Below are 23,008 nucleotides of genomic sequence, written 5' to 3' on the forward strand. Positions count from 1 at the left end.
CTCAAGGCGCTGTCGAGCATTGTCTGGTTGTTCCTTCCTCGTGTCGAGCTTGTCCCTTGCGCTTGTGCTTCATATGGACTGGAGTCAAGCCGTTTCCCTTGCTCGATCGCTCTTTCCATTCTGCACCGAACACCTGCTGTTGCAAAGCCGTTTCGTTTCTCTTCCAAAAGCACAGAGTTGGCACAAGAGCATCGCAAAACTGTCAACCACAGGCTTAACACTGCAACGTATTTGAAGAACAACGTCAAGGATCCTTGTCCACATCCAACAAAAGTGACGACCACCACCATACAGTCATATTGATCCCAAACAGCTTTCAGCACATCGAACTAGTGGAATGGCGCAGTAGGTTGTTGCATCTTCACGTTTTCAAAACTTCCTTTCCACGAATAAGATCAATAATGTACTGTACCCCTGTCGAGCCTTAGTTCCATCGCAACTCTTCTCTTTTTATCATTTCGACACCTCCGCCGCTACATCGTTCAACGACAGCCTGGAGCTGGGTCCATTTTCACCGAGCTTTGCCACAAGTAGATCTCAGTCTATCTTTCCCAATTAGATTACTCAACGGCCAAATTTCTTCAGCTCGAACCATCTGAGAGGGGGGTAGAACAGTGCTGCCCAGGCAAATCCGACGTAGTTGCCCATCTGAGAAATATCAGCACGTTTCGTTTTTGTGGTATCTTGGGTTCGCTTACATCACCGCCATACTCTCCAACTTGCTTGGCAATCGGACCAATATACCAGACCTGCGCCATAGAAAGGATTGCTGTTCCGAGTCAAAAGATGCATGTGATGATGGCACGATTGGAACTCACCTCCAGCCCAACCAACAAGGAAGGCAATGATAGCGGCAATGCCAATAGGCATCTTGCTCTTTTCATTCCAAGAGTTCCAATTGAATCCGAGACCTCTCCAGGTACGGAAGATGTATTGTTCCTCAAGAGAAATGGCGATCCAGATCGATACCCAATATCCCATGAGCGCAAGGAAATTGGTGAAAATGGCTGCAAGACTCTCACGACCAGCGATGGCGCATACAGTATAGATGACGACACCCAGAGTGTTCCAAACAATGCGAGGCACGACAGTCATCCATCGACCAAGGACTTGGAAGTCCATGCCTGCACTGTAGGTAGGAGCGATCATGTTGGCAATCAGACCAAGAGCCACAATGACACCACAGAATTTACCAAAATCTCCTAGGGGAGCGAAGCCCTCGACGATAAGAGCACCTTGCGAGACCTTGTATGCATCCCCCCAAGAGGCGTTGGTAGCGATGCCAGAGCCCAATCCAATGCCGACAATGAACGCGAAGGTGAACGACAAAGCTAAACCGCACATAGTGACGGAGAAGATCTTCCAGCGAGGGGTCTCCTCGGGATAGTAGACGAAGAAATCGGCGGCTCCACCTGCGTAGGTGATAGCTGCAGAGAGGCACAGACTGAAGAAAGACAAGCGATTGCCGATTATGGTCAGATGTTCGCCAGTGGAGGGTGTCTCAAGATCGAACTTCGGACCGGCTACACCAGCGAGTAGAGAAAGAACGATGAGTTGGGGAAGCCATGCGTAACGCTCGTAGAAGTGGAAGACGCTGTAGCCAAAGATGGTGACGGCCCAAGTCAGGACGGCAACAATGACGATACCAACGATGACTGAGAGAGACCCATGCGGTGAGACAGCAGAAAGAATTTGGCCAGCTACCACGGCATCGATCAAGCAGTAGCCAAGCAGCACGATTATGTTGAGGATAACAACCAGTTTAGCTGGCCACCAGCCCATGGTGTAGCGAGCTAAGACCATGCTTCTGTTACCACTGACAGGCCCAAAAGTGGCGATATAGGCAACTGGGAGGCATCCGACAAGCATACCGAAGACGGCACACAGAGAACAGTCCAAGAATGAAAGGTAGTAAACAGCTGGGCCGAGCATTCCAAGGGTGATGTTGTTGGCAGCAAGATTGACACTGAACCACAGAAGACCAACTTGAGAGTATCCCAGGTTTCTCAAGCTGTGACGCTCATTTGGCATGACGCGCTGGATGCCGCGAGCCTCAAGGTTGTAGTGGGCTAGGCTGTGCTCAAGGTTCTTGATATGTCGCCTTAAGCCAGAAGGACCACCAGCAAGAGTGGACTCATCGTCGATTTCGGTTGGCATAAGAGAAGGACCATCTTTCTCGAGGTCCTTGGTTGGCCTTCTCATCTGAGGCTGTTCGTCCATGTTGAGGTTCCTGTATAGGCGTCAGCCCTCAAGACAGACAGGAGGGAGAAGTTGCTAGAGCATGATTCTTTCGCAGGTATTATCCTGAAATCAAGTTCAACCGTGTTTCTCAGAACAAACGACTTTTTTTACAAGTCGATTGAACACCGGTTCATGCTCTACGTTACCTGGTACCTCGGCCTTGATAAATGGATAATTGCCTGCTGTTTGACATCATGACTATTGCAGTCCGTACTTTATAGGTGCGATGAGCGTGGGGGTGATGGAAGACGAGCTCAATTGATCTTGAGAGATGGGATGAGAACAGTTTTTCAGAATACGAACACAAGAAGGAAATGTTGAGAAGAAAGAGCAAGTGAGTCGAAGGGTCTCCGGCCTCGCTCGACGAGCCGCGTTTTTTCGCGAGAACAAACTCCGACCAATAAGACAGCATCACTATGACCACAACCTTATCACGTCAAACATGTTCGTACGAGCGTGGGACCTACAGTATGTGAGCTGAGCATGTCACAATTGCAGAGCAAGTGTTTGGTTTGTGGGACCACCTTGGGACATTTCGAGGTGGTTTGGAATTACTAGAGCAGCTCGCCGAAGGACGATGAGAGTCGCAAATCCACCTTCGTCATCGGCCACTTGGAGAAATCAAGCGGCGCTTTCAGAACTTTGACTCTTCACCACAATTACACAAACACAAAATGAGACTGATCAAGCAGAGTATCGAAAAGAAGGATGGCTCTGGCAGTGCAACTCTGCTGCCTGAGGAGCCCGAAGACATGTGGCATGCATACAATCTCATAAGACCAACCGATCTTCTTCGCGCCTCGGCCATTCGCCGCGTCACAACCGAGTCCATGACGGGTTCCAGCACATCCAAAAGAGTCCAAACTACTTTGACGCTTCGTGTCACCTCTCTAGACTTTGACCCGCAAGCTGCTCAGCTGCACGTCAGCGGTACCGTCGCCGAAGAGAACGAATGGGTCAAGCGTGGCTCCTACCATACCCTCGATCTCGAGCTGCAACGCAATTTCACTCTCGAAAAGGCAGATGGCTGGGACAGCATCGCTCTCGACATCCTGAAAGAGTCGATCGACCAAACACAAAAGGCTGAGCTATGGGCTGTCGTCATGCAAGAAGGTCTTGCCAACATCTGTCTTGTCACAAACCACCAGACTATCTTGCGCCAACGTGTTGAAACTGCCTTGCCCAAGAAACGTCCTGGTAAACCCAGCGCAGACCACGACAAAGCCACTCAGCGTTTCTTCTCCACCATCCTTGAATCTCTTCTCCGTCAACTCAACATGGCCGACTTGAAACCATTATTGTTAGCAAGTCCCGGCTTCACCGCAACCGCTTTCCAACAATACATCAAGACCACCGCATCCACAAAAGCCGACAAGAACTTGACAGCCCTTGCTGCAAAGACTATTGTCGCACATTCTGCTAGCGGTCACTTGCATTCGCTTGCTGAGGTCATGGCTTCTCCCGCAGTCACTGCCAAGCTGAGCGATACTCGTTTCGCAAAAGAGACGGCCCTTATGGACAAGTTCTTCGATCTGCTCAGGAAGGACGACGGTCGCGCGTGGTACGGTCCAAAAGAAGTCGAGTCTGCTGTTGAGAAGGGTGCAGTGGGGAGGGGTGGTGGTGCCTTACTCATCTCGAACTCACTCTTCAGAGCTCAGGACGTCGCGATAAGAAGGCGCTGGGTCTCCCTGGTCGATAAGGTCAGCCAAGAACACGGAGGCGACGTCAAAGTTCTCAGCAGCATGCACGAAAGCGGCAAGCGCTTGGAAGGTCTTGGTGGCATTGCTGCCATCCTTACTTTCCCCATCGAGGACATGGACGATGTCGATGGCGGAGAAGACATTGACGTAGAAGAGCCGGCTAACGGCATCGAAGGAAGACCAGGAATGCATGAAGATATCGAGATATAGAGCATCATGACAAACGAAATGACGACGAGACGATAGACCGAGAAAATTATACATTCGATCAAAGACTTCGCCCCCGGAGTGGGGAAACAGACAGCACAGCCTACAAAAGATTTTACCATCATGCCTTGTTTTTCAGGAGAGCGGTATACTGCGCCCCGACAGGCAGGCTGCGCATTCTCCACACTGGATGGAAGGATGAAGCTCAAGACTCAGTCTGACTTGGCGTCAACTCTACAGCGCTAAATCTCTGGACCATCATTCGTGCCTTTTCTTGAAGCGAGTCTTGCAAGAAAAGTTTCGGTCTTGAGCAGCTCGGCTGCAAAAAACACCAAGTCATCCATGTGGATCATCTGGTGATCAGGTTTGTAGGTTCCGATCTAATGGCAGCAGGTTGGAGGACTTCCCAGCCACCACGACAGCACCTGCCTCTTTCGCGCAATTACCTGCTATAGCATATTCCTTCTTATCTAACAAGCTTTCATCAAGGATTGACATTTCCAATTCCCTATGTAGCAATACATACGTCGGCAGGCTGTCAGACCGCTTTTACTGAGTAGGGTAGGTATTCGGTCCAAGGGGCCGGCAACCGGTCAGGCATTCCCGTTCTCCTGCAGTTTGCGATGCCCTCCCTATCGGACAACTTTCTGAGATAGAGACATCCAGACCAGTGATCAGCCTTGTTTCAGCATAAGCATGACCTATATGTCTCATTGGAATTTCGAGAGGCTGGATGGTGGTGAGGGTAACATATTAACCGCCATTCTTGAAACACACCACAGCCATGCAGCCAGGAACGGAGTATTAGTCTATATTCTCTCCAATGCAATCTATTTTGAGAGCAGTATACACTACTAATTAGCGGCAATGCCCCCGCATAATGCAGTTTATTTTTACCTCCATATCTTGCTACACACCTTACCATGACCTGTCGGTCGATCAGCCGGATGCTGCTCACTCGTGAATAGACCAATCACTCGCCTTGGAACACTGCAAAATGTGTGTTATGGTGGGATGTCTGGTTCTCCAATCGAACATAGACCCCACGCCAGTTCATCTCTCTCCCGCCGCACATCATCGTATGCGATCGCGTCCGGGATGTCTGCGAGATGGGTAAACGCGCTACGAAGCCTATTCGACTACTATAGTGATATGTAGTCAAACCGGATTTTGCAGAGCCTTTTACCTAATTCTATTTCGGTACCAAGGACTACCAGGTCCTCCTCCGAAATCGAGATAGAGGTCGACGAGTACTGTACCACTCACCATGTTCCGACGAAAGAAACATATCCCAGTCTACAATCTTTGAAGTAGGTTTGCAAAACGACGACGCATAAGCCTACGTAGCTCTCCGGTCGGAGTACAGTATCCATGTCAGATCATGACGACCAATGACTTCTGACAGCGCGCGTGTCTTTGCGCCCAGGAGCTTCGTGCTGCGGTTGCTCCCGAGCACGTCCCGCTACCATGGGAGGTCCACCACTTTCAATTTAGATACATGGCGCGCTTATGCACTGGGCGTGTATGGAAAGTCGGCGTGCCTCACTGTAGCAATTCTCTGCAAAGGTCAATGGTCCTTGTGTCTCGCCCAACAGCCGCACAGAGAGTCTATTGATCCTTCAGAGACATTGTCCTGGAATCGATGTGTTCTCAAAATATCTCACCTCCATTAGTTCAGCAGAGGCTCAGACATGGAGGCTCAGTCCGTCGTCTTTCGGCATGCTAACGTCAAGCCTGCCACCGATCCTACAAAATGACCGACATGCCCGTCCATTGTTACTCAGGCAGGTACAACCCACTGCATCAGCATCATCCACCAACATTCAAGTATCTCTTCAAATCCTTCAAGACTAGAGTCTGTTGTTTTTTCCCGGCTCAGTCTTCCAAGCCATCAAACTTCCATTCATAACAACAACGACTCATCATCCTCATCATGGACCATTTCGAGTCTACAACATCGAGTGAGAAGAATGTGTGTACAGATGCCTACCCAACAGCATGGTATGCACCGACGCCAGTATGTTTCAACAGTTGTCTATCACATAGGAATATCTGCTCATCCTTCCAGCTTACCTACAACACTCCGTTCATGACACCGTTTCCTTCATTCAATCAATATGACATGACTGGATTCGCTACCAGCACAGCTCAATGGCCAACACCACCGACATACAATGATCTAGCCATTCTTCCACCAAGCCATACAAACAACAGCCTGATCGAGAGACCTCGCAGCAGCCCCAGCACATTCGGACCCTCGCTCAACGAGATACCATGGCCTGAAAATCCACTGGGCATTCGCTTTCCCATGACTGAGACTCAAATGGTCCCAGCTACAACTGGTACTCTTGCGGAAACTTATCAAACTCCTGCAGCAGAGTTCGCTACCCCAAGCCCACCACAGAGGCGCAGCTCAGCAGACACACAACGCCACTACCCGTCCATCGCTCCCAACCCTGCTGGCCTTGTTTCAAAACGCCGTCAAGATCAAGAAGATGAAGAAGCCATGCTCCGTTCAAATTCCAAGCGCCGCAAGCGTACCCCATCGCTGGAGTGCCTCAATGACGAAGAGCGTCTTCTTGTAACATTGAAAGAAGACGAAGCCCTACCCTGGAAGGAGATTGCTGCTCGTTTCAGCAATCAACTGGGCCAGTCAATCACCGTTGCTACACTGCAGATGCGGTACCTTCGCCTGAGACAGAAATTCCGAAATTGGGAGGAGCGCGACATTGAGGCGTTGAGACAAGCGTACGAGTACTGGGAGAAGTGCAAATGGGACATCATCAGTGCAAAGGTAAGTCGTAATCGCCTCTATGACCTCAATGACGTTTCTAACAGCCTTTTCCAGATGCTTGAATTTGGTGTTGAAGAAAAATGGCCTTCAAGACTCTGCGCCCGCAAGTGGGCGGATATAGCACCTCAGCACATGCACGCCAGAGGCCAGACGCCTCAGCAGCACACGCCTTCGTCTCATCAACACACACCGACACCACACTATGCCACCATGGCTGAAGGCTTTTCTAACTATGGATACGCGCTTTCTCTCTGAACAAGTTTCATCAATTCTTTGTCGTCCCTGGTTTGGAAATTGATGAAAAGCATCGCACAACACTCTTCTGCATACTCGCATCAGCAATCGTCATGGATTTTCCGACCCTGCATATGCATCTGCATCCGTTCCGGAGTTCCTGGTTTTCTTGGTTGCTACTTTCGCTCCTCACGATTTCTGCATCATACTTTGGGATGTTTCACTGTTTCTCGATCAAAGATACCCATCCATCGCTCGCTTCTCTTCCCATTCGTTGGCCATTGGTCCTTTGTTTTTCCCGTTTTCTTGCATGGACAGCTTGTCTCTGTTTCTGGTTTCATGATATCTTCTGCCACTCGCTTCTGGTTCAAGACGTCTTTCGCATTGCATGTTCGCTTTAGATACCCACATCACTCGCTACGTTAGCATCTGCTTTACAAATTCGCGCTTCATCATATAGACAGTTTCTCTTTACCCATATAGAGATATGTTAAAGCTCTTTCTTCCACCTTGTTCCTGCAAGAGTAATCAATGTGACAAAAAGAGGCTGAGAAACAAAATGTCCGATGCCAGGTTCTTGGGATCCTGTTTCCTGAAGAGGCGGACGCCACTCCAGCCTTCTACTCGATAATAGGTTGATCTCTTCTTGCTCTTGTTGTGCCGGCATTGCGCATGCATGTCAGATTTGATGGGAAATGACTTGCACCACGAGATCTGTGTCCGTCCAATCAATATGCATCGTACAGTTTCACTATCATCGCATTTTGTTCCTGTTCATCAGTCCCATCGTCTTCAGTTCGAATGATAGGCAGCATTGTCATATGACCCATAATCCAGTATATATGTTTGCTTGAGATACTATGTACTATTAGAACAGATCTGTCATGGCACCTAGATGACAATGATGTTAGTACAAAATCCCACTACAACGATGCGAACAACTTACCATGACTAGCATCGCCAACCAGACGCTGGTACTTGGCCAGCACACCACGAGTGACATTTGACCTAGGTCTCTTCCACTCCTTCAATCTCTGCTGAATCTCCTCTTCCGACACATCCATAGACAGAGTGTTGTTAGTGGCATCGATAGTAATCATATCGCCATCGCGAACAATAGCTATGGGCCCTCCCACAGCAGCTTCAGGGCAAATGTGACCGACAATGAAGCCGTGCGATGCACCACTGTATCTGCCATCCGTGATCAAAGCAACATTCGTGAGCTTAGCACCCATGATAGCTGCACTAGCCTTGAGTTGCTCAGGCATACCAGGTCCACCTTTAGGGCCTTCATAGCGAACAACAATGACAAGGTTTTCGCCACGAGGAATTTGGCCTTTGTTGAGTGCATCATCGAGTTCGTGCTCTTTGTTGAAGACGCGAGCTTTGCCGGTAAAGCTCATACCTTCCTTGCCTGTGATTTTTGCTACGGCGCCTTCGGGTGCGAGGTTGCCGCGCAAGATCTCGATGTGGCCGGTGGGTTTGATGGGGTTGTCGAGGCTGCGGATGATTTCCTGGCCTTGAGGGAGAGAGTCGAATGAAGCGACGTTTTCGGCTAGTGTCTTGCCGGTGATGGTAGGAACGCTGCCATCGAGAAGGCCCCCTGCAATGAGTAGCTTCATGACAGAGGAATACCACCGATGTCGTAGAGATCAGCCATCAAGTACTTGCCCGAAGGTGCCATGTTTGCGATGAACGGAATGCGGTTCGACACTCTCTGGAAATCATCGAGGGTAAGATCCACTCCTGCGGTACCAGCCATAGCAAGCAGATGAAGCACACCGTTTGTGCTGCCTCCGAGTGCCATCATCATTACCAGAGCATTCTCAAATGACTTCTTAGTTAGCAAGTCAAGAGGACGAATGTTCTTCTCCATGCAAATTTTGATTGCCTCTGCTGCTTTCTGACACTCTCTCATCTTGGCTGGAGAAGTGGCAGGCGTGCTTGAAGATCCAGGAAGAGAGAGACCGAGGGTCTCGATTGCCATGGCCATAGTGTTTGCTGTGAACATACCACCACAAGCTCCAGAACCAGGACATGCGTTTCTCTCAATATCGGTCAAGATTTCATCCTTGGTGATTGAAGGGTCGTCTGGGTTTTTGAGTGTGTCGAAGTTGTAAGCTCCATGCGCCTCTGCTTGATGTCAGTACGGTAAGGCGTTACAAGCTTGAGTACATACCGTAACATGTTGTGATGTTGATCGTCTTTCTTAGTGTCTTGGAATATCCAGGGTTGATGGTGCCACCGTAGATCATTACAGAGGGCCTGTTGTGTCTGGCCATTGCCATCTGTGACATAGCTTAGTTTCGAGAAGCTCCTTCTGACTGATTCTGAACTTACCACAACGCCTGGCATGTTTTTGTCGCATCCGGGAATCGAGATGTTGGCATCGTGGAATTGAGCACATGTGATGGTCTCGATACTGTCTGCGATGATCTCTCGAGTCTGTAGAGAAAAGCGCATGCCTTCGCCGCCCCTGTTCAAAATTAGCTTTGCTTCCAGATAGCATTCTATATTGACTTACATGGTGATACCGTCTGACACTCCGATGGTGCCGTACTGCCACCCAATCATGTCTTGCTTCTCTACTGCTTGCTTCACAAGCTTTCCAAGATCGTGCACTAATTCCTGTGTCAGTTCCCCTGTTTTTGTGTCCGTCTTCAATGTTGCCTACAATGGTTGCTTGATCGCTGTCAGTATATCTTCAAATTGTGATCAAATGGATGACCTACTTGCAAGGATTGCCCTCCCACCATACAGAAGCAATTCCGATCTGAGGAGCCGTCTTCATCATCTTCTCGTTGGGCACTCCTGCTGCGTACAGCATTGCCTGAGCTCCGGGAAAGTCATGACCTTTAGTCAAAGTTGAAGAGTATTTGTTCAGGATTGGCGTGCCATCTTCATATTTAGCATCATCAGGAAGATGAGGAAAGCTCAAAAGACGTGGTTCTTCTGGCTGAAATTGTGCTTTGAGATTCTCGGGATCCATGGCTAGTGTTTGTTGGATGCTCGGAACCTACAAGATGCAAGATTTCAATCTTGTAGCAAACAATGGAAAGAATGACTCCGTGTCGAAGGGAGTGTAGTTGTTATTTTGACCTTTTTCTCAAGTCTCATTCGTCAAGTGGATCGTCGGCCTTCTCACCTCTCGTCATGCCCCGCGCACCCCACAGTCCAAAGCCGAAGACGGCCGCTCGGTTGGCATCCGAGGGCACTCGGTGAAGCTTTCCACCGAAGCAAGGAGATGAGGCTCTTCTGTCAGTCTCAAGCCTCTTGAAAGCCTTCCGAACAATCGTTCACGTCGGGATATGATGCAGATTACAGCGATATTGATTCAAATTCCTCAGTATCATCAGATCTGCTGGCGAAATATGCATACGGCATAGCCGTGGGCAGAACACGCGGTCAGACTGCACATTAGTTACTCGTGTGGTGCAATTGATGGAGAGCAGGGCTGAGAAGGCTGGGGACATCGAGGGTACCTGAAAGAACAGCTCATCCTGTTTTTTGAGCCTTGAGAGATTTAAGCAGATCCGAGTCAGGACTAACCTGGTCACAGACGCTCCAGAATTGGTACACGTGCATATAAGGTTGACGGATGTCCATACCGATGTGTCTAGGGAGGATCTGTCAGAGCCGGTCTTCTCGCGGTCCAATGAGCTGCCAAATCGATACCACCACTCAGAATTGACCACGCTCTATCCGGGGACATGGAAACAGCATCGGTGTGATGTGTTCTAGAAAGAGAGTAACATAACGGCCGTGATACTTGGTATTTGTCGTGATACTAAAGAAAGAAGGGTGGTCGACCAGTAATTCCGCCCACATTTCTGACTCCGCGCATTCATTGGTCGCATCTTCCATGCCAATCCTACCTGTATCGCATCGCTTTGAACCTGTTCGTTCAACACTGTCTTCAAAGACAACACACTAGTGCTAACTGAATCAGCTGAAACAGTCGTTGCGCCTTTGTACGTCGTGCATCGATCCAGAAACATCCGTCTGCCTTGCGATTTTCCTCGCGTCGACCAAAATCTTCGACCTCTGCGTCATCGCTTCATCTCGCTTCACACCGAAAACATATCCTCGCTCCCCAAACCGCATAACCATACTTTTCGACAAGGTTTCGGGACCCAGTCCTGTCAGCGCGTCGGAAGCAGATGACTGCCCTCGTGGTCCTGGGGGGCACCATAGTGTTCGCAACTGCGTCAGCATATTACCTGTCTCGACTCGTTAGTGCAAAACGTGATGTTAATGCCAAAGGTGAGTTGGCTATACATAACCGCAATCATTTCGATGCACCTCTACTTTTCCTCCGTCTCGTTTTATTTTTCTATCTGGTTCATTGCTTCCTGGCTTTACTATGAAAGAATTCGAACAAGCAGCAGACTTATACGAGCCGTTAGATTCCTCAGCTTCTGATCCTGGATTATTGAGAAAACATTCTTCTCAAAGATCTTACACTGCCGCTGGATTTGTATACCCATCAATAAGGACTTTCTATCATCCTCACCCACAGGCCGACAAGCTCCCGACTAAGCCTACGCCACTCCCGCTTCTGGTGTTTGTTCATGGTCTTGGAGGAAGTGCTGCTCAGTTCGCACCGCTCTTGACCGGGCTGATCAACGCCGCGCCATGTCTTGCTATCGACCTTCCTGGATGTGGCTTGTCTGACTTTCTCCCTGAAACACGAGAAGCATACAAGTCAGAAGCTTTGGCTGCCTTGATCGCCGAAGCCATCACCCAACATAGAGACGCTGAAAATGGTCAGAAAGTTGTTCTGATAGGTCACAGCATGGGATGTTCCCTTTCGACACTGCTAGCATCATCAACATCGCCATTGTCTCGTCTCATCTCAGAGCACATCATTGGTTTCATCGCTATCTGCCCTCGCGCTGAGACCCTGACTGCGAGCCAAGTGGCGCGTCTACAGCACATGCGTTACATGCCCATTCCTCTATTCGAAGTCTTCCGCTGGTGGGACAGACGAGGAGGTGCTGAGAGCGCCAGTGTTTCTCGCTATGCTGGCAAAGACGCAGACGCAGAGACCAAACGACTGCAACTACGTTTCAACGAGCAAAGCAAATCCGAAGTCTTCATGGCCATGGCCCTCGGGTCCATGCCAAAATACGAGAACGATAAGCCCGTCGGAGGATTGCCTGGAGAAGCTGTCTGGTCTGGTCTCCGAATTCCCACATTCTGCATTGGCGGAGAACAGGATCATGTTACCCCGCCTGAGAATGTTGAGTTGATTGCTAAGTGGCTAGGACGTCAAGTACCGAGAGAGCAAACGGTCACCACAGACGACGCCTTACCTAGTTCTGCTGGTGAGATGGCCATCATCGACAACACTCCAATCGAAGAAAATGGCAAAAGCTTCGTCCCCGAGTTCACTGCAACTGGCCAGGATCTGACGTCCGAAAGTCGACAAGACAGTGCGACACCAGATCTCACAAAGAAGCCGAAGTTCGTTCTCAAGACCACAGTACTGCCGCAACCTGCTTCTCATGCCTTGCTGTACGCGACTTCGACTGTGCGCGTCCTCTCAGGCTTGATTCAGTCTTTTGCCGCCACACACATCGATCACCGATTGTCTCTCGGTTGGCAACTGCAACATCTGAGCACTGAAGGCAAATGGGACGTGAAGAATCTCCAGAAGTGGCAAGCCATCAACCCTGTTTCGGAGCCCATCGCTGGCATTTTTCGAGCACAGAAGACGTTACGCGAAATCGACGAAGAACATACACCACGTGTGTACGTCAAGAAATGGGGTGCCAGAAGCGGTATCAAGCATGGTGTCCGCATGGTAGTTGACATTAGTCACGAAAGTCCTGTCTACGATCCCAAAGGACTCGAAGAAGGTGGAATCGAGTACCACAAGTTCCCTACGGTCAGCAAACTGCCGCCAACTGTGGAAGAGGTCGCTGCATTCATATCTCTCATAGATACTTTGCGAGAGCAGCTCAAGAAGCCAGAGGAACCGGAAGGAGCTGTGATAGCTGTACACTGTCACTATGGCTTCAACAGAACTGGCTTCTTCTTGGTCAGCTACATGGTAGAGAGGTTGGGATGGAGACTACAAGATGCGCTGGAAGAATTCGCAGAAAAGAGAGCACCAGGCATTAGGCACGAGCATTTCGTGAATGAGCTCTTTGTGCGTTACATGGTAAATTTGGAGAGAAGGCCAACACTTTCATAGATACTCAGCAGGTGTTTTCTATTCTCGTTGTGGTTGGAGGCGAACAGGATGTTGTCGCGGCTTGGTTTAGCCCACGGTCTCTTTGGACACTTTTCTGGGAAGGATCATTTTGCAACAGTCAAGCATAGCATTTTGTTAATGAAGAGGCAGTCGAACAAGACTGGTTCAATTCTCTTTCGAATGTTTCTCTCACATCCAATGGATAGACCACTTGCTCGATTGTTTCATTGCGGCTGGTGAAAGCTGGAGAGGCAGAAGTCAGTCAGCAAGCGAAGGGAAGTTGCAAGTCTTGGCAGAACGGCTAGCTCCGCAAGTCGGCACACGAGGATCGCAAAATCATCACAACGCTACGACGCCTGACCTTCTCTTCCGCTCGAGACGACTTTATCGCACGCCTACAGACCTTTTCACCGTCGACAACCCCCTTCACAACCGCCAAAATGCCCGGTGTCTCCGTTCGCGATGTCCCCGCCGACAAGTTCATCCAGAACTGTTAGTCTACACTCTTGGAGCTGCAGAGGAGTTTTCGCATAAGAGATGGAAGTCGTTTTCTTTTCGCGCATTGCAGAAGGCCTTTCACCGACAAGACACAATGGATAGTTCATTCAACGTCCAGCAATGTGCCGCTTGGGAGATTGCACTGTGTTCTGAAAGCGCCAATCGCTACGAATATTCTCGACGAATACCATGTCTCATGCGACAACTTCCTCTGCCTCCTTCCTTGACTTTGTGGGCCATCGGCTAACATACAATAGACGCTTCCTTCTTGAAGAGACAGGGAAAGCTCGCCGTTCCCGTGAGTCCACCTATTGGGTCAACCTGAATCCCGCGAAATATCGGGGCCCATAGAGTCCAACTAACAAATTTCCGATATCAGGGTTGGGTCGACACTGTCAAGACTGGTACCGCCAAGGAGCTTCCTCCCCAGAACGTTGACTGGTACTACGTCCGCGCCGCTGCCGTCGCCCGTCACATCTACATGCGCAAGACCGTCGGTGTTGGCCGTCTGCGCAAGGTCCACGGTTCCCCCAAGAACCGCGGCTCCCGCCCCAGCCGTCACGTTGACGCCTCCGGCTCCGTTGACCGCAAGGTCTGCCAGTCCCTCGAGAAGATCGGTGTTCTTGAGATCGACGAGGAGAAGGGTGGCCGCCGCATCACCCAGTCCGGCCAGCGTGACTTGGACCGTATCGCCATGTCCACCCTTGAGGCCGAGCAGGAGGAGGATGACGAGTAAATTACTCTCCCTTCACAGCGGTTGATGAACAAAAAGATGGTGTAACAAGGCAACTTCAAAAAAGCTTTGGGGATTGGGCCGGCGTTGAGGATCTGGCTACGGCCATGGAAATGTAACTCATGGTTGCGCTTATACGCATGCGGTACTGCGTTCTTCTTTACGGCGACACACAGCACAGCGCAGCATTCCTTCAATTCGACCTCGCCCGTCTCTCTACCATCCGTTTCGTCAACCTGCAAAAGTTTTAAAAATTTTGATCATGTTGATACCCCCATTGATTTTCTCTTCTTCTCTCAAATGTGCCACTGTTTTGACCATCATCAATGTGCTTCATGATTCACTTCCAACATTTCCGATAAGCAGTTGATGCGATCTTGATTAGTTTATAGAGTGGTATACACATAGCGCTATAAACATTGCACGATAACATATATATGCATGTCGGAGTGTGGGTACACAAGGAGTCATACTTCCCACTGAAGATGTCTCGAGGACGGTGAAAGTATGAACTATGAGGCAACCAAGATTTGGTCTTGCAACGTTTCAGCAGAAAGCACAAGGCTTTCCACCTCCCCTATACCAACCCACGGCATTGGCTGGACGCAAGACGCGAACCAGACAGACCGCTCTTCCCACCGAAGCAGAAAGACCTCGACATTGTCCTGGTAATGGAGCAAGTGGCTGGATTTGGGGTGTTGCGTATGCTACTGATACATGTACTTACCATAGGCCTACAGGCATGGACGAACGAATGACAGCACCCTCAAATCTAGAATGACTGACATGGCATGCCATGCATGTGAAGCGCAGCAGAAGGAAATTTTGGTGCTGAGCGGAGAAGGAAGCAACGCAGCGAGCTTGAGACGGGACATGCCGTTGATCACAGCTTCGACCATCGTCACTTCCTTGAACGCGGTCATCGATAGCTGCTCTCTCAATCATATCACATATCCACCCTCTCTCATCTTCATCCCAGTGCCCTCCACCTCACAGACACAATGGGCAAGAAGAAGCGCGGTCACCCCGACATCGAGGAGGTTCTCGCACGTCCTTGGTGCTACTACTGCGAGCGCGACTTTGATGATCTAAAGATTCTCATCTCACATCAAAAGGCAAAGCATTACAAGTGCGACAGATGCGGGCGTAGACTCAACACAGCTGGAGGTATGTTCACCCAAACGCCAGACATGTGGCCAGTACTGATTGGGGGCAGGTTTGTCTGTTCACATGAACCAAGTACACAAGGAGAATCTGACTACGGTGGAAAATGCTCTGCCCAACCGCTCCGCTCCCGATATTGAGATCTTTGGTATGGAAGGCATTCCCGACGATGTCATGCAGCAACACAACCAGCGAGTCAGCCACGAGTTCTTCGCCGCCGAGGCCGACCGTCGCGCTGCTTCAGGTAATCCTGCTCCTGGTTCAACCATTCAAGGAGCTGCAGGTACCAAGAAGCCGAAGCTCGAATCACCAGCCGAGTTGAAGGCACGCTTGGCCGAGCACAAGGCAAGAAAGGCAGCTGAGAAGTCGGGCTTGGGTAGCGCTCCCGACACTCCTGTAAGTTTGACTGTCATATCACCCAGCTTTTCTGAGTACTTACTCGTCAACAAGGCCGACGTCGCCACTCCTCCTCAATTCCAGTCAAGCTTCCCTCCTCCTTCGGCACCACAAGCCGCCAGCCCTCCTCCCACCGCTTACCCGCCCCAGCCCTATGGCCAACCCCCAGCTGCGTATGGTCAACAACCCCCGCCCTTCAATTATGGCGAACCGCCGTACGGAGCACCTCCAGGGCCATTCCCGCCAGGTCAGTTCGGATCCCAGCCATCGTATTCACCCTCACAGCCATATGGCGGTCAAGGCCCTCCTGCGCCTTTTGCTCCTCCTGCTCAGTACGCCTACCCGCCGCACTCTGCAAGCCCACCTCAATACCAAAACTCCCGCCATGCTCCGCCCATGAGTCCACCTTCACAGGACTTGCCGACGCGTCAGAATAGCCTTCCATCAGCTCCAGGCCTACCGCAGCGCCCTACTTTCAACGCTCCTCATGTTAGCCGGGAGCAACTCGCCGAAATGCACAGTGGAAACATGGGTGGTCCTGTTGCTCCTCCACAAGAGTCTGGTGCTAACGCAACAAGCGTGGATGAACTCATCTCGGGCGCTGCAGCGCAGCAATCTGCAAAGTCAGTTCCGTCACAACAGCCAACGCCTACTCCAGCTCCGGAAAAGGAAGCCGAAGGAGGCAGCAAGAAGTCCAAGAAGGCCACCCGTCTCGTCTATTCTGATCAAGAAGTGTCTCCTGAAGAAAAGATGGCCCAAATGCCCAGGTATGCCTTTACTCCAGACAAAGGTGGCGAAACTTACCTGGCCCCCGTCGAGGCAAACGTTACTGGCGTCGTTCGGGGCCCCGACGATGTGATTGATGCACAGGGGTAGGGCTCAATGCTTGAACTGCGTCTTCGAAACCCTTTATGATATGGATGAGAAACAAAGGTGGGCCAAAAGCAGCGCCCTAGAATGGTCTCGACAGAAAGCGACTGCTCAGCAGCTAAGTGTTGCTCTCTTTGCTTGGCGATGGGAAACGATGATTTGAGAGAGCCAATATCACTAACAGCGTCTCGTTGTCGTACCTCTGAAAGCTGAAAGCAATGATTCCGGACAGGAAGCAATCAGCATAGATAGCGTCCTCTTCAATTGTAAGTCTGGCGATAATTGGTATTTCTTTCTGAATATATGACGAACAGACTTGCTTTCTTCTTACGTACAAAGGTTTATGTTTGACACTTTCGGGCATCGGCCGACTCCCTCTCCTTGCAATGGTGCTCTGCAGCTTCGTCTTCTGAGACCTCGGTTCGATTCTTGCGAAGGCCACATTGTTGCTGGTCCTCGGGTGATTGAGTTCTAACGAACTCAGTCCACCATGCAATACTATCAATAGCCATCGCTCTCAGCTGCGCTTCAACAAATGCCAGATCTTCGGGTGCCGAGGGAATTTGGAAGTTTAAGTATTGATTGTGTAATTCCTCCATGGTTTTGGGGACATAGGCAGCGCGAGCAGCCTTCAACTCCTCCGTCTCTTGCATATCACGAATGCTCTGGAAGTATTCCGAGTTGTATCTAGCCGTCTTGCCACGGCCACTTGAGAGAAAAGATAGCAATTGTCAGGATCGTCGGATGATACAGCGCGTCGGTCGTACAAGTCGGCAGTGATCAGTTCTTCAGCGATATTAATGCCAAAGGGCTTGTCGAACTTCAACCCAGTCATTGCCGATATTGTGATGCCACGATATTCCAATCGCTCTTTTGGTTTGAGTACTCTTTTCATTTCTGCCCGTACCAAGTCATAAGTTGCAGTGCAGCCGCAAGGAAGGGCCAATGTAGAGTCGTAAGAATCCGCTGCGAGAGACATGGCTTTGAGTGTGAAACAAGCAGATGTTTGTGAGGAGACACTGAGCAATTTAGATAGCTTGTGATACATACATAATTTGCAGCGTTATCTACAAACAGCCTATGATCATTTGCCAGGCTCGCACAAGGGAACAGCTCGAACCTTGTGTGAGGTGCAAAGTAGCGACAGCACTAGACTCCTCCAAGGTTGTTTGCAGAGTGTTCTAGTATCGTGTAGCTGTCAGTCCATGTTGTTTCGGTGAACTGCCTGAATCCTAAGTGGGAGAACGACGCTTGACACCTATCCAGCTACAAGTGGTCTGTCAATGACTTCCATCGATTTGTGATCAACCACATGGAGGTACGATCAGCATCGTGGAGGCTGTACATACCTAGTCGTCGTCGTCGTCGTCGTCGTCGTCGATGGCTCGGTGTATGTTTTGATATCTTAGTCATCGTCGTGGTGGTTTGCGTGCTCCATTGCAAGGATTTTGTTCAACCAAGGCTTCAGTACAAGAATTGCACACCAAGAGTCACAGATATCCTGTAGTCAGCCAGATATCATCACAAGCTATGTTCATTTATGTTCCAACCTTCACATGACCATACTGAACGTTCAATCGACGACGATGGTCGAGAAGCAGGAGATATATTCGAGATCAGGGTGACAGGGGACGCCAGATGCTCGGATATCGGGCCGAGATTAACTTATCTCATCAATCAGACGCTCTCACTCCTGACTCGCGACAGATGAGCACGGACGAAATACGCGAAGCGTCGTTCGAGCGTCTGAGGGTTCGATGTCGCGAAACTGGTGGTAGAACTTTCAAACCACAACACAATACAACGAAATATCGCAGATGTAGCGGGTAATAATTTCCATGGTAGGCGCGTACGATCCCAAGGTCAGTCCAGTTTTTTTTGTCAAATTCCAGCGACTTTTCGTCGAGTAAAAATTATTTAAAAATTATTGCGCCCGGGGCATGATTATTTTTCTTTTTTCTTTTTTCTTCTATCCAGATGTACAATCTTCAGGGAAAGCACTTTTTGATATAACCTATCGCGCACCACTAGGGGAGCTTATTTAAGCTATATAGGAAGATAATACAGATATTGCAAATATTTTGGTATAAACAACTAAGGGGGAAACTCCCTGTGTTTTTTGTTATGATCAAAAAGACTATCCAAAAACCGTGTTTTGAAAGTCCTCGTTGGTGAGAGAGCTACATCGAACTCTCAGACGCTCCGCCAACACGCACAACATCCAGATCACGTGAGGCGGAGCGTCTGACTCGTGAGATAAAGATTAACCGATGACCGACAATTCGTCAGTGAGCTCTCGCAACGCGACAACCATTTGCGCTTGTAGTAAGATAACAAGCTACCTAATCACTCAGCCTTTCTTTCATCAACCCAGTATACTGTTTGTATCGTTCGACGCGTGTTACGCGATCAGTATTCAGCTTCAGTATCACCTACCTTGTATCTCAATCAACACACGGACTCTTCAGATCACATCCTCGCAACAATGGCCGACACCGAGATGGACATCGACCAGCAGCCCCAGCAAGAGGAGCAGGAACAGCAACAACCACAGGACGACGGTCGCTCTCCCTCACCATCCCAGTCGCCTGAAGCTAAGCGCAGCGCTGCTACTGGACCCGAGACACGCACTGCCACCGGAGCTGTGGCCGTTCGCTCCCTCGAAGGCTGGATTGTCATAGCCACCAATGTCCACGAAGAGGCAAGCGAGGAGGACCTGCAAGAGCTGTTTGGCGACTATGGCGAGATCAAGAACCTACACATGAACTTGGATCGCAGAACCGGTTACGTCAAGGTGTGTTCCTGGAATATGGCATTGTGTAGAAGAAGCAGGACAGGATACTGATGCAGAAGTAGGGCTACGTCTTGATCGAGTTCCCCACATTGGATGAGGCAAAGGCTGCTGTCGAAGGAGTAAACGGAACCAAGTTGCTCGACCAGACCATCTCTGTCGACTTTGCCTTTGTGCGCCCACCTCCTACTAAAAGTAGCAACCAGTCGCGCGGTGGTCCTGCTCGCGGCGGAAAGTCTAGAAACAGAAGCAGAAGTCCCGGCGCCCGCAGAGACAGCGAAGATGATGATATCGAGTAGACATCGAAACAAGAACAGAGCCGTCGGCGCGTCCAGGACTGGCTCCAGAAAACCAACCAAGTCAGAATATCCAGTGAAGACGAACAAGAACGAAGCCGTCGATCTCCAGGACCGGCTCCAGAGGACCTAATTGAGAGTGGAGCTGCTGGATTAGAGAGCCTGCAACTGGCATCGATATGAGGGGACGAAGGATGAGGTCAAGGAGAGCAGCCAGTATCCCATGTTGCCGACTTGTCTCGCTCATCATGATTGACAAGTCGGTGGTAATCAAAAATCCCATTCGGTAAGTTGAGAGCTGCGGCTTCACAGCTCGTCGTTGCTAGCCTGTACACGATGCGATGATGATGTCGCCGGCGCCTGCGCTTTGCTTCCCAGGCTAACAACTCGTTCAGTTTCACCTCTCTTTCTCGTGTCTTTGCGCAACCATTTCTTTCTGTGTCGTCTACCATCTCCTATACAACACAGCACTACCAATAGCAGTCATGAATCGAGGCAGATCTGCTTTCTCTCCTCCCCCTCCCAAGAAGCGTAAGCATATTATCCTACTCTCTGCGCGCGCGAGAACCGGGTACTTACACACTCCAAGCCTACACCCTCGCCGCCCTCGACAAGCCTCCCATCCTGCGTCGCAACAGCCGTGGGATGTTTATGACCACGGAGGAGATCGAGCGCGACGACGCTCGCATGCTCGCCCAAGAAAGGGCTCGTCCTTCGTCTCGCCCTCCGGTCAACAAGCCAGAGGAATGCTTTCCCGCCTCGGGCTGGCCTACTGGCCCTCAAGTTCAGGTTCGTGCATTACGACCGTAGTTGTAGCACAAGTAGTCTAACATGTATGAAGCAGGAGAGTGAGGAAGAGGAGATGTCGGCCTCGGAGGTCTTCCTCTTGGCACCCTCGACCCCCCCTCCCATCCCGGTCAGGAGCCCCCTGCGCCCTCGCCCTGCCGCCGCCGCCGCCCTCGCACAGCAACACACCGTGCAGCCCGACAGCCCCTCCTCCTCTCTCTACGAGGAGGGTGCTGGCTTGGGTTTCCACCAAGGAAACCCATGGTCATTGACCGGGCGCCTTCCTCCTGTGGTTGGCCTGGCTCCTCCCTCGCTGCCCCCCTCGGCTCCTTCGGAGTACCTGGGTGCCTCGCTCTCCGCCGCCTCTGTCTCTGAGGACGAGGGACCCCGTGGTGTCGACTACAACCCAGACACCACGGGGTTGACCTCTGCTTTCTCTGCCTCGTCGTCGTCGTCGGGTGGCTCGCTTCTTGCGAGCAACGGCACGATAGAGGTTCGTCGCCGTAGATGGAGCGTGTAGGAGTAGTGAAGTAGTTGTTTTCTCCGAATTGTAATGATACCCCAAGACTTGACTATCGAAATACAGAGTGATTGTGTGATTTTTGTAGGTGTCCCATTGAGATGTGGTAAGATAAAGATATATGCATTTCCCCAGGTAAGTGATGGGGTGACGATAACTTATAAAAATGCACGATGGATTGTTCATAACAGGTTGTGCCCAGAGAGAGGACGTTCAGTAGGTGCTCTCTTTGGACATATCTCTGTTTCTCAAACAGATTGTGCATTTCCATAGCTATATATTGACCACTGTTTCGAGCAGGAAAGCTCTCCTTCCTTTCCTTCTCATACCGGCTAATATGATTATATAGGTCTATAAAAATGCAAGATACTTTTCGGATATCAAACACTATCCAGAGAGATTGATGCTTGACACAAAAATTTGAAAAGACAAAGTTGAATCCATATTCTGACTAAAATCTAGAGATGACAGCAAAGCAACATTTCTTCGACCAACCCATCTCAAACAGCAGACGACACGCAACAGTCCTATTACACCGAACCCTCAAACCCAATCTCAGCTTCATGCTCACGAATAACATCTTGAGAAGACTCTGGAGCATCCTTTGCAACCTTCATCTGACGACGAACAAACTTCTTCATCTCGATCAACTCTTCATCACAGATAATGTCTGGATCCTGGACGACAACGTTGCTAATGGCTTCAGCGAACTTTGTCGACAGCAACAGGTTTTCGGCAGCTTCGGTGGCGGTGTCATAAATATCTCCTTCAATGTCTTCTTGAAGCATGTCGAAGTTTTCGTTTTGTTTGGAGGTGAGGGAAACTTCCATTTCACAAAGTCGTTCTTCGATTTGGTTGCTGTGGTTTGTCAGTATCGGCCTAGATGTGAACATGTGGCAATAGTGGTAGGACTTACTCGCGATCATCCTCATCAGCACCTTGCTTCTCCACCAACTTCATGGCCAGTGTTCCACTGTACATCGCAGACTTGACGATACTGAGGAAGTTTGAGTTGGCATCGCCTAGCTTGGCTTCGCCGCCCTTGAGTCGTATCCAGATGTTCATGGCTTGCTTGATCTGTTGATTCTGGAATCTCATCGTTTCCAGAAGTTGTTCGACGGCGTCGGATCGATGGCGCTTGGGTGGAGGAACTGCATTGTTGGCTTCGGCGGCTCGCTTGCGCTTGACGAGGGTTTCTTTGGTAGTATCATCACCGGAAGACATGATTGGAGGCAAGCGACGATGGACAAGGTGGTCGATTGAGGTCAAGATTGAAGCTGAGATGCAGCTGATCAAGAGAAAGAAAGAGATTCGAACACAAAGTCAGATGAAGATAGGAAGGAAGAGAAGAGAAGGTATCAGGCAGCAGCCCCTCGCGTCACATGAAAGTGGTTTCAGGAGGGTGCATTTTGGGAAGGAGCTGACCACTAAGTGCAGAAGCAGAGATGGAAGGCACAGTTGACGCGACCAAGACATTTATGCTCAAAGCTTTCATCGTACTCCCACTGAAGTAAAATGCAGAATTCCTCTTTGAAAAATGTACAGTTGCTTACCGATACAGAGGTGTGCCCATCGAGAG

The 23,008-nt window shown here is 50.1% G+C and overlaps 10 protein-coding genes across 10 annotated transcripts; 6 read left to right on the plus strand and 4 right to left on the minus strand.

The window, feature by feature from the left end:
* Nucleotides 1-564: 564 nt before the first annotated feature.
* M437DRAFT_41044 (purine-cytosine permease FCY21) lies at nucleotides 565-2,157 on the minus strand (the record flags this gene model as incomplete). Its single annotated transcript, XM_041020303.1, has 3 exons — nucleotides 565-648; nucleotides 699-769; nucleotides 819-2,157. 3 exons carry the CDS (start codon nucleotides 2,155-2,157, stop codon nucleotides 565-567), a joined length of 1,494 nt encoding a protein of 497 aa, XP_040882748.1.
* Nucleotides 2,158-2,915: 758 nt separating this feature from the next.
* On the plus strand, nucleotides 2,916-4,151 carry M437DRAFT_40809 (uncharacterized protein; the record flags this gene model as incomplete). Its single annotated transcript, XM_041020255.1, has 1 exon — nucleotides 2,916-4,151. One exon carries the CDS (start codon nucleotides 2,916-2,918, stop codon nucleotides 4,149-4,151), a length of 1,236 nt encoding a protein of 411 aa, XP_040882749.1.
* A 2,536-nt stretch (nucleotides 4,152-6,687) lies between these two features.
* M437DRAFT_9113 (uncharacterized protein) lies at nucleotides 6,688-7,062 on the plus strand (the record flags this gene model as incomplete). The annotated part of the gene is made up of 1 exon (XM_041029068.1): nucleotides 6,688-7,062. A coding segment is annotated over one exon (375 nt), but the record flags the coding sequence as incomplete, so codon positions are not given.
* A 982-nt stretch (nucleotides 7,063-8,044) lies between these two features.
* Nucleotides 8,045-10,165, minus strand: M437DRAFT_81580 (dihydroxy-acid and 6-phosphogluconate dehydratase; the record flags this gene model as incomplete). Its single annotated transcript, XM_041027585.1, has 8 exons — nucleotides 8,045-8,067; nucleotides 8,123-8,779; nucleotides 8,812-9,309; nucleotides 9,356-9,464; nucleotides 9,517-9,652; nucleotides 9,701-9,797; nucleotides 9,851-9,858; nucleotides 9,909-10,165. The coding sequence occupies 8 exons, from the start codon at nucleotides 10,163-10,165 to the stop codon at nucleotides 8,045-8,047; spliced, it is 1,785 nt and encodes a 594-aa protein (XP_040882751.1).
* Nucleotides 10,166-11,539: 1,374 nt separating this feature from the next.
* M437DRAFT_72602 (uncharacterized protein) lies at nucleotides 11,540-14,609 on the plus strand (the record flags this gene model as incomplete). The annotated part of the gene is made up of 4 exons (XM_041025884.1): nucleotides 11,540-13,342; nucleotides 13,777-13,867; nucleotides 14,131-14,171; nucleotides 14,253-14,609. 4 exons carry the CDS (start codon nucleotides 11,540-11,542, stop codon nucleotides 14,607-14,609), a joined length of 2,292 nt encoding a protein of 763 aa, XP_040882752.1.
* A 998-nt stretch (nucleotides 14,610-15,607) lies between these two features.
* Nucleotides 15,608-17,042, plus strand: M437DRAFT_40354 (uncharacterized protein; the record flags this gene model as incomplete). The annotated part of the gene is made up of 2 exons (XM_041020178.1): nucleotides 15,608-15,773; nucleotides 15,823-17,042. 2 exons carry the CDS (start codon nucleotides 15,608-15,610, stop codon nucleotides 17,040-17,042), a joined length of 1,386 nt encoding a protein of 461 aa, XP_040882753.1.
* Nucleotides 17,043-17,377: 335 nt separating this feature from the next.
* Nucleotides 17,378-18,015, minus strand: M437DRAFT_63281 (uncharacterized protein; the record flags this gene model as incomplete). The annotated part of the gene is made up of 2 exons (XM_041024223.1): nucleotides 17,378-17,744; nucleotides 17,804-18,015. The coding sequence occupies 2 exons, from the start codon at nucleotides 18,013-18,015 to the stop codon at nucleotides 17,378-17,380; spliced, it is 579 nt and encodes a 192-aa protein (XP_040882754.1).
* A 1,506-nt stretch (nucleotides 18,016-19,521) lies between these two features.
* Nucleotides 19,522-20,126, plus strand: M437DRAFT_63282 (RNA-binding domain-containing protein; the record flags this gene model as incomplete). Its single annotated transcript, XM_041024224.1, has 2 exons — nucleotides 19,522-19,830; nucleotides 19,893-20,126. The coding sequence occupies 2 exons, from the start codon at nucleotides 19,522-19,524 to the stop codon at nucleotides 20,124-20,126; spliced, it is 543 nt and encodes a 180-aa protein (XP_040882755.1).
* A 482-nt stretch (nucleotides 20,127-20,608) lies between these two features.
* On the plus strand, nucleotides 20,609-21,853 carry M437DRAFT_63283 (uncharacterized protein; the record flags this gene model as incomplete). The annotated part of the gene is made up of 5 exons (XM_041024225.1): nucleotides 20,609-20,654; nucleotides 20,713-20,912; nucleotides 20,968-21,402; nucleotides 21,496-21,564; nucleotides 21,779-21,853. The coding sequence occupies 5 exons, from the start codon at nucleotides 20,609-20,611 to the stop codon at nucleotides 21,851-21,853; spliced, it is 825 nt and encodes a 274-aa protein (XP_040882756.1).
* Nucleotides 21,854-21,959: 106 nt separating this feature from the next.
* M437DRAFT_81587 (uncharacterized protein) lies at nucleotides 21,960-22,653 on the minus strand (the record flags this gene model as incomplete). The annotated part of the gene is made up of 2 exons (XM_041027586.1): nucleotides 21,960-22,287; nucleotides 22,346-22,653. The coding sequence occupies 2 exons, from the start codon at nucleotides 22,651-22,653 to the stop codon at nucleotides 21,960-21,962; spliced, it is 636 nt and encodes a 211-aa protein (XP_040882757.1).
* Nucleotides 22,654-23,008: the final 355 nt, after the last annotated feature.

Source organism: Aureobasidium melanogenum (assembly GCF_000721775.1).
Source record: "Aureobasidium melanogenum CBS 110374 unplaced genomic scaffold scaffold_3, whole genome shotgun sequence".
Classification (NCBI taxonomy): domain Eukaryota; kingdom Fungi; phylum Ascomycota; class Dothideomycetes; order Dothideales; family Saccotheciaceae; genus Aureobasidium; species Aureobasidium melanogenum.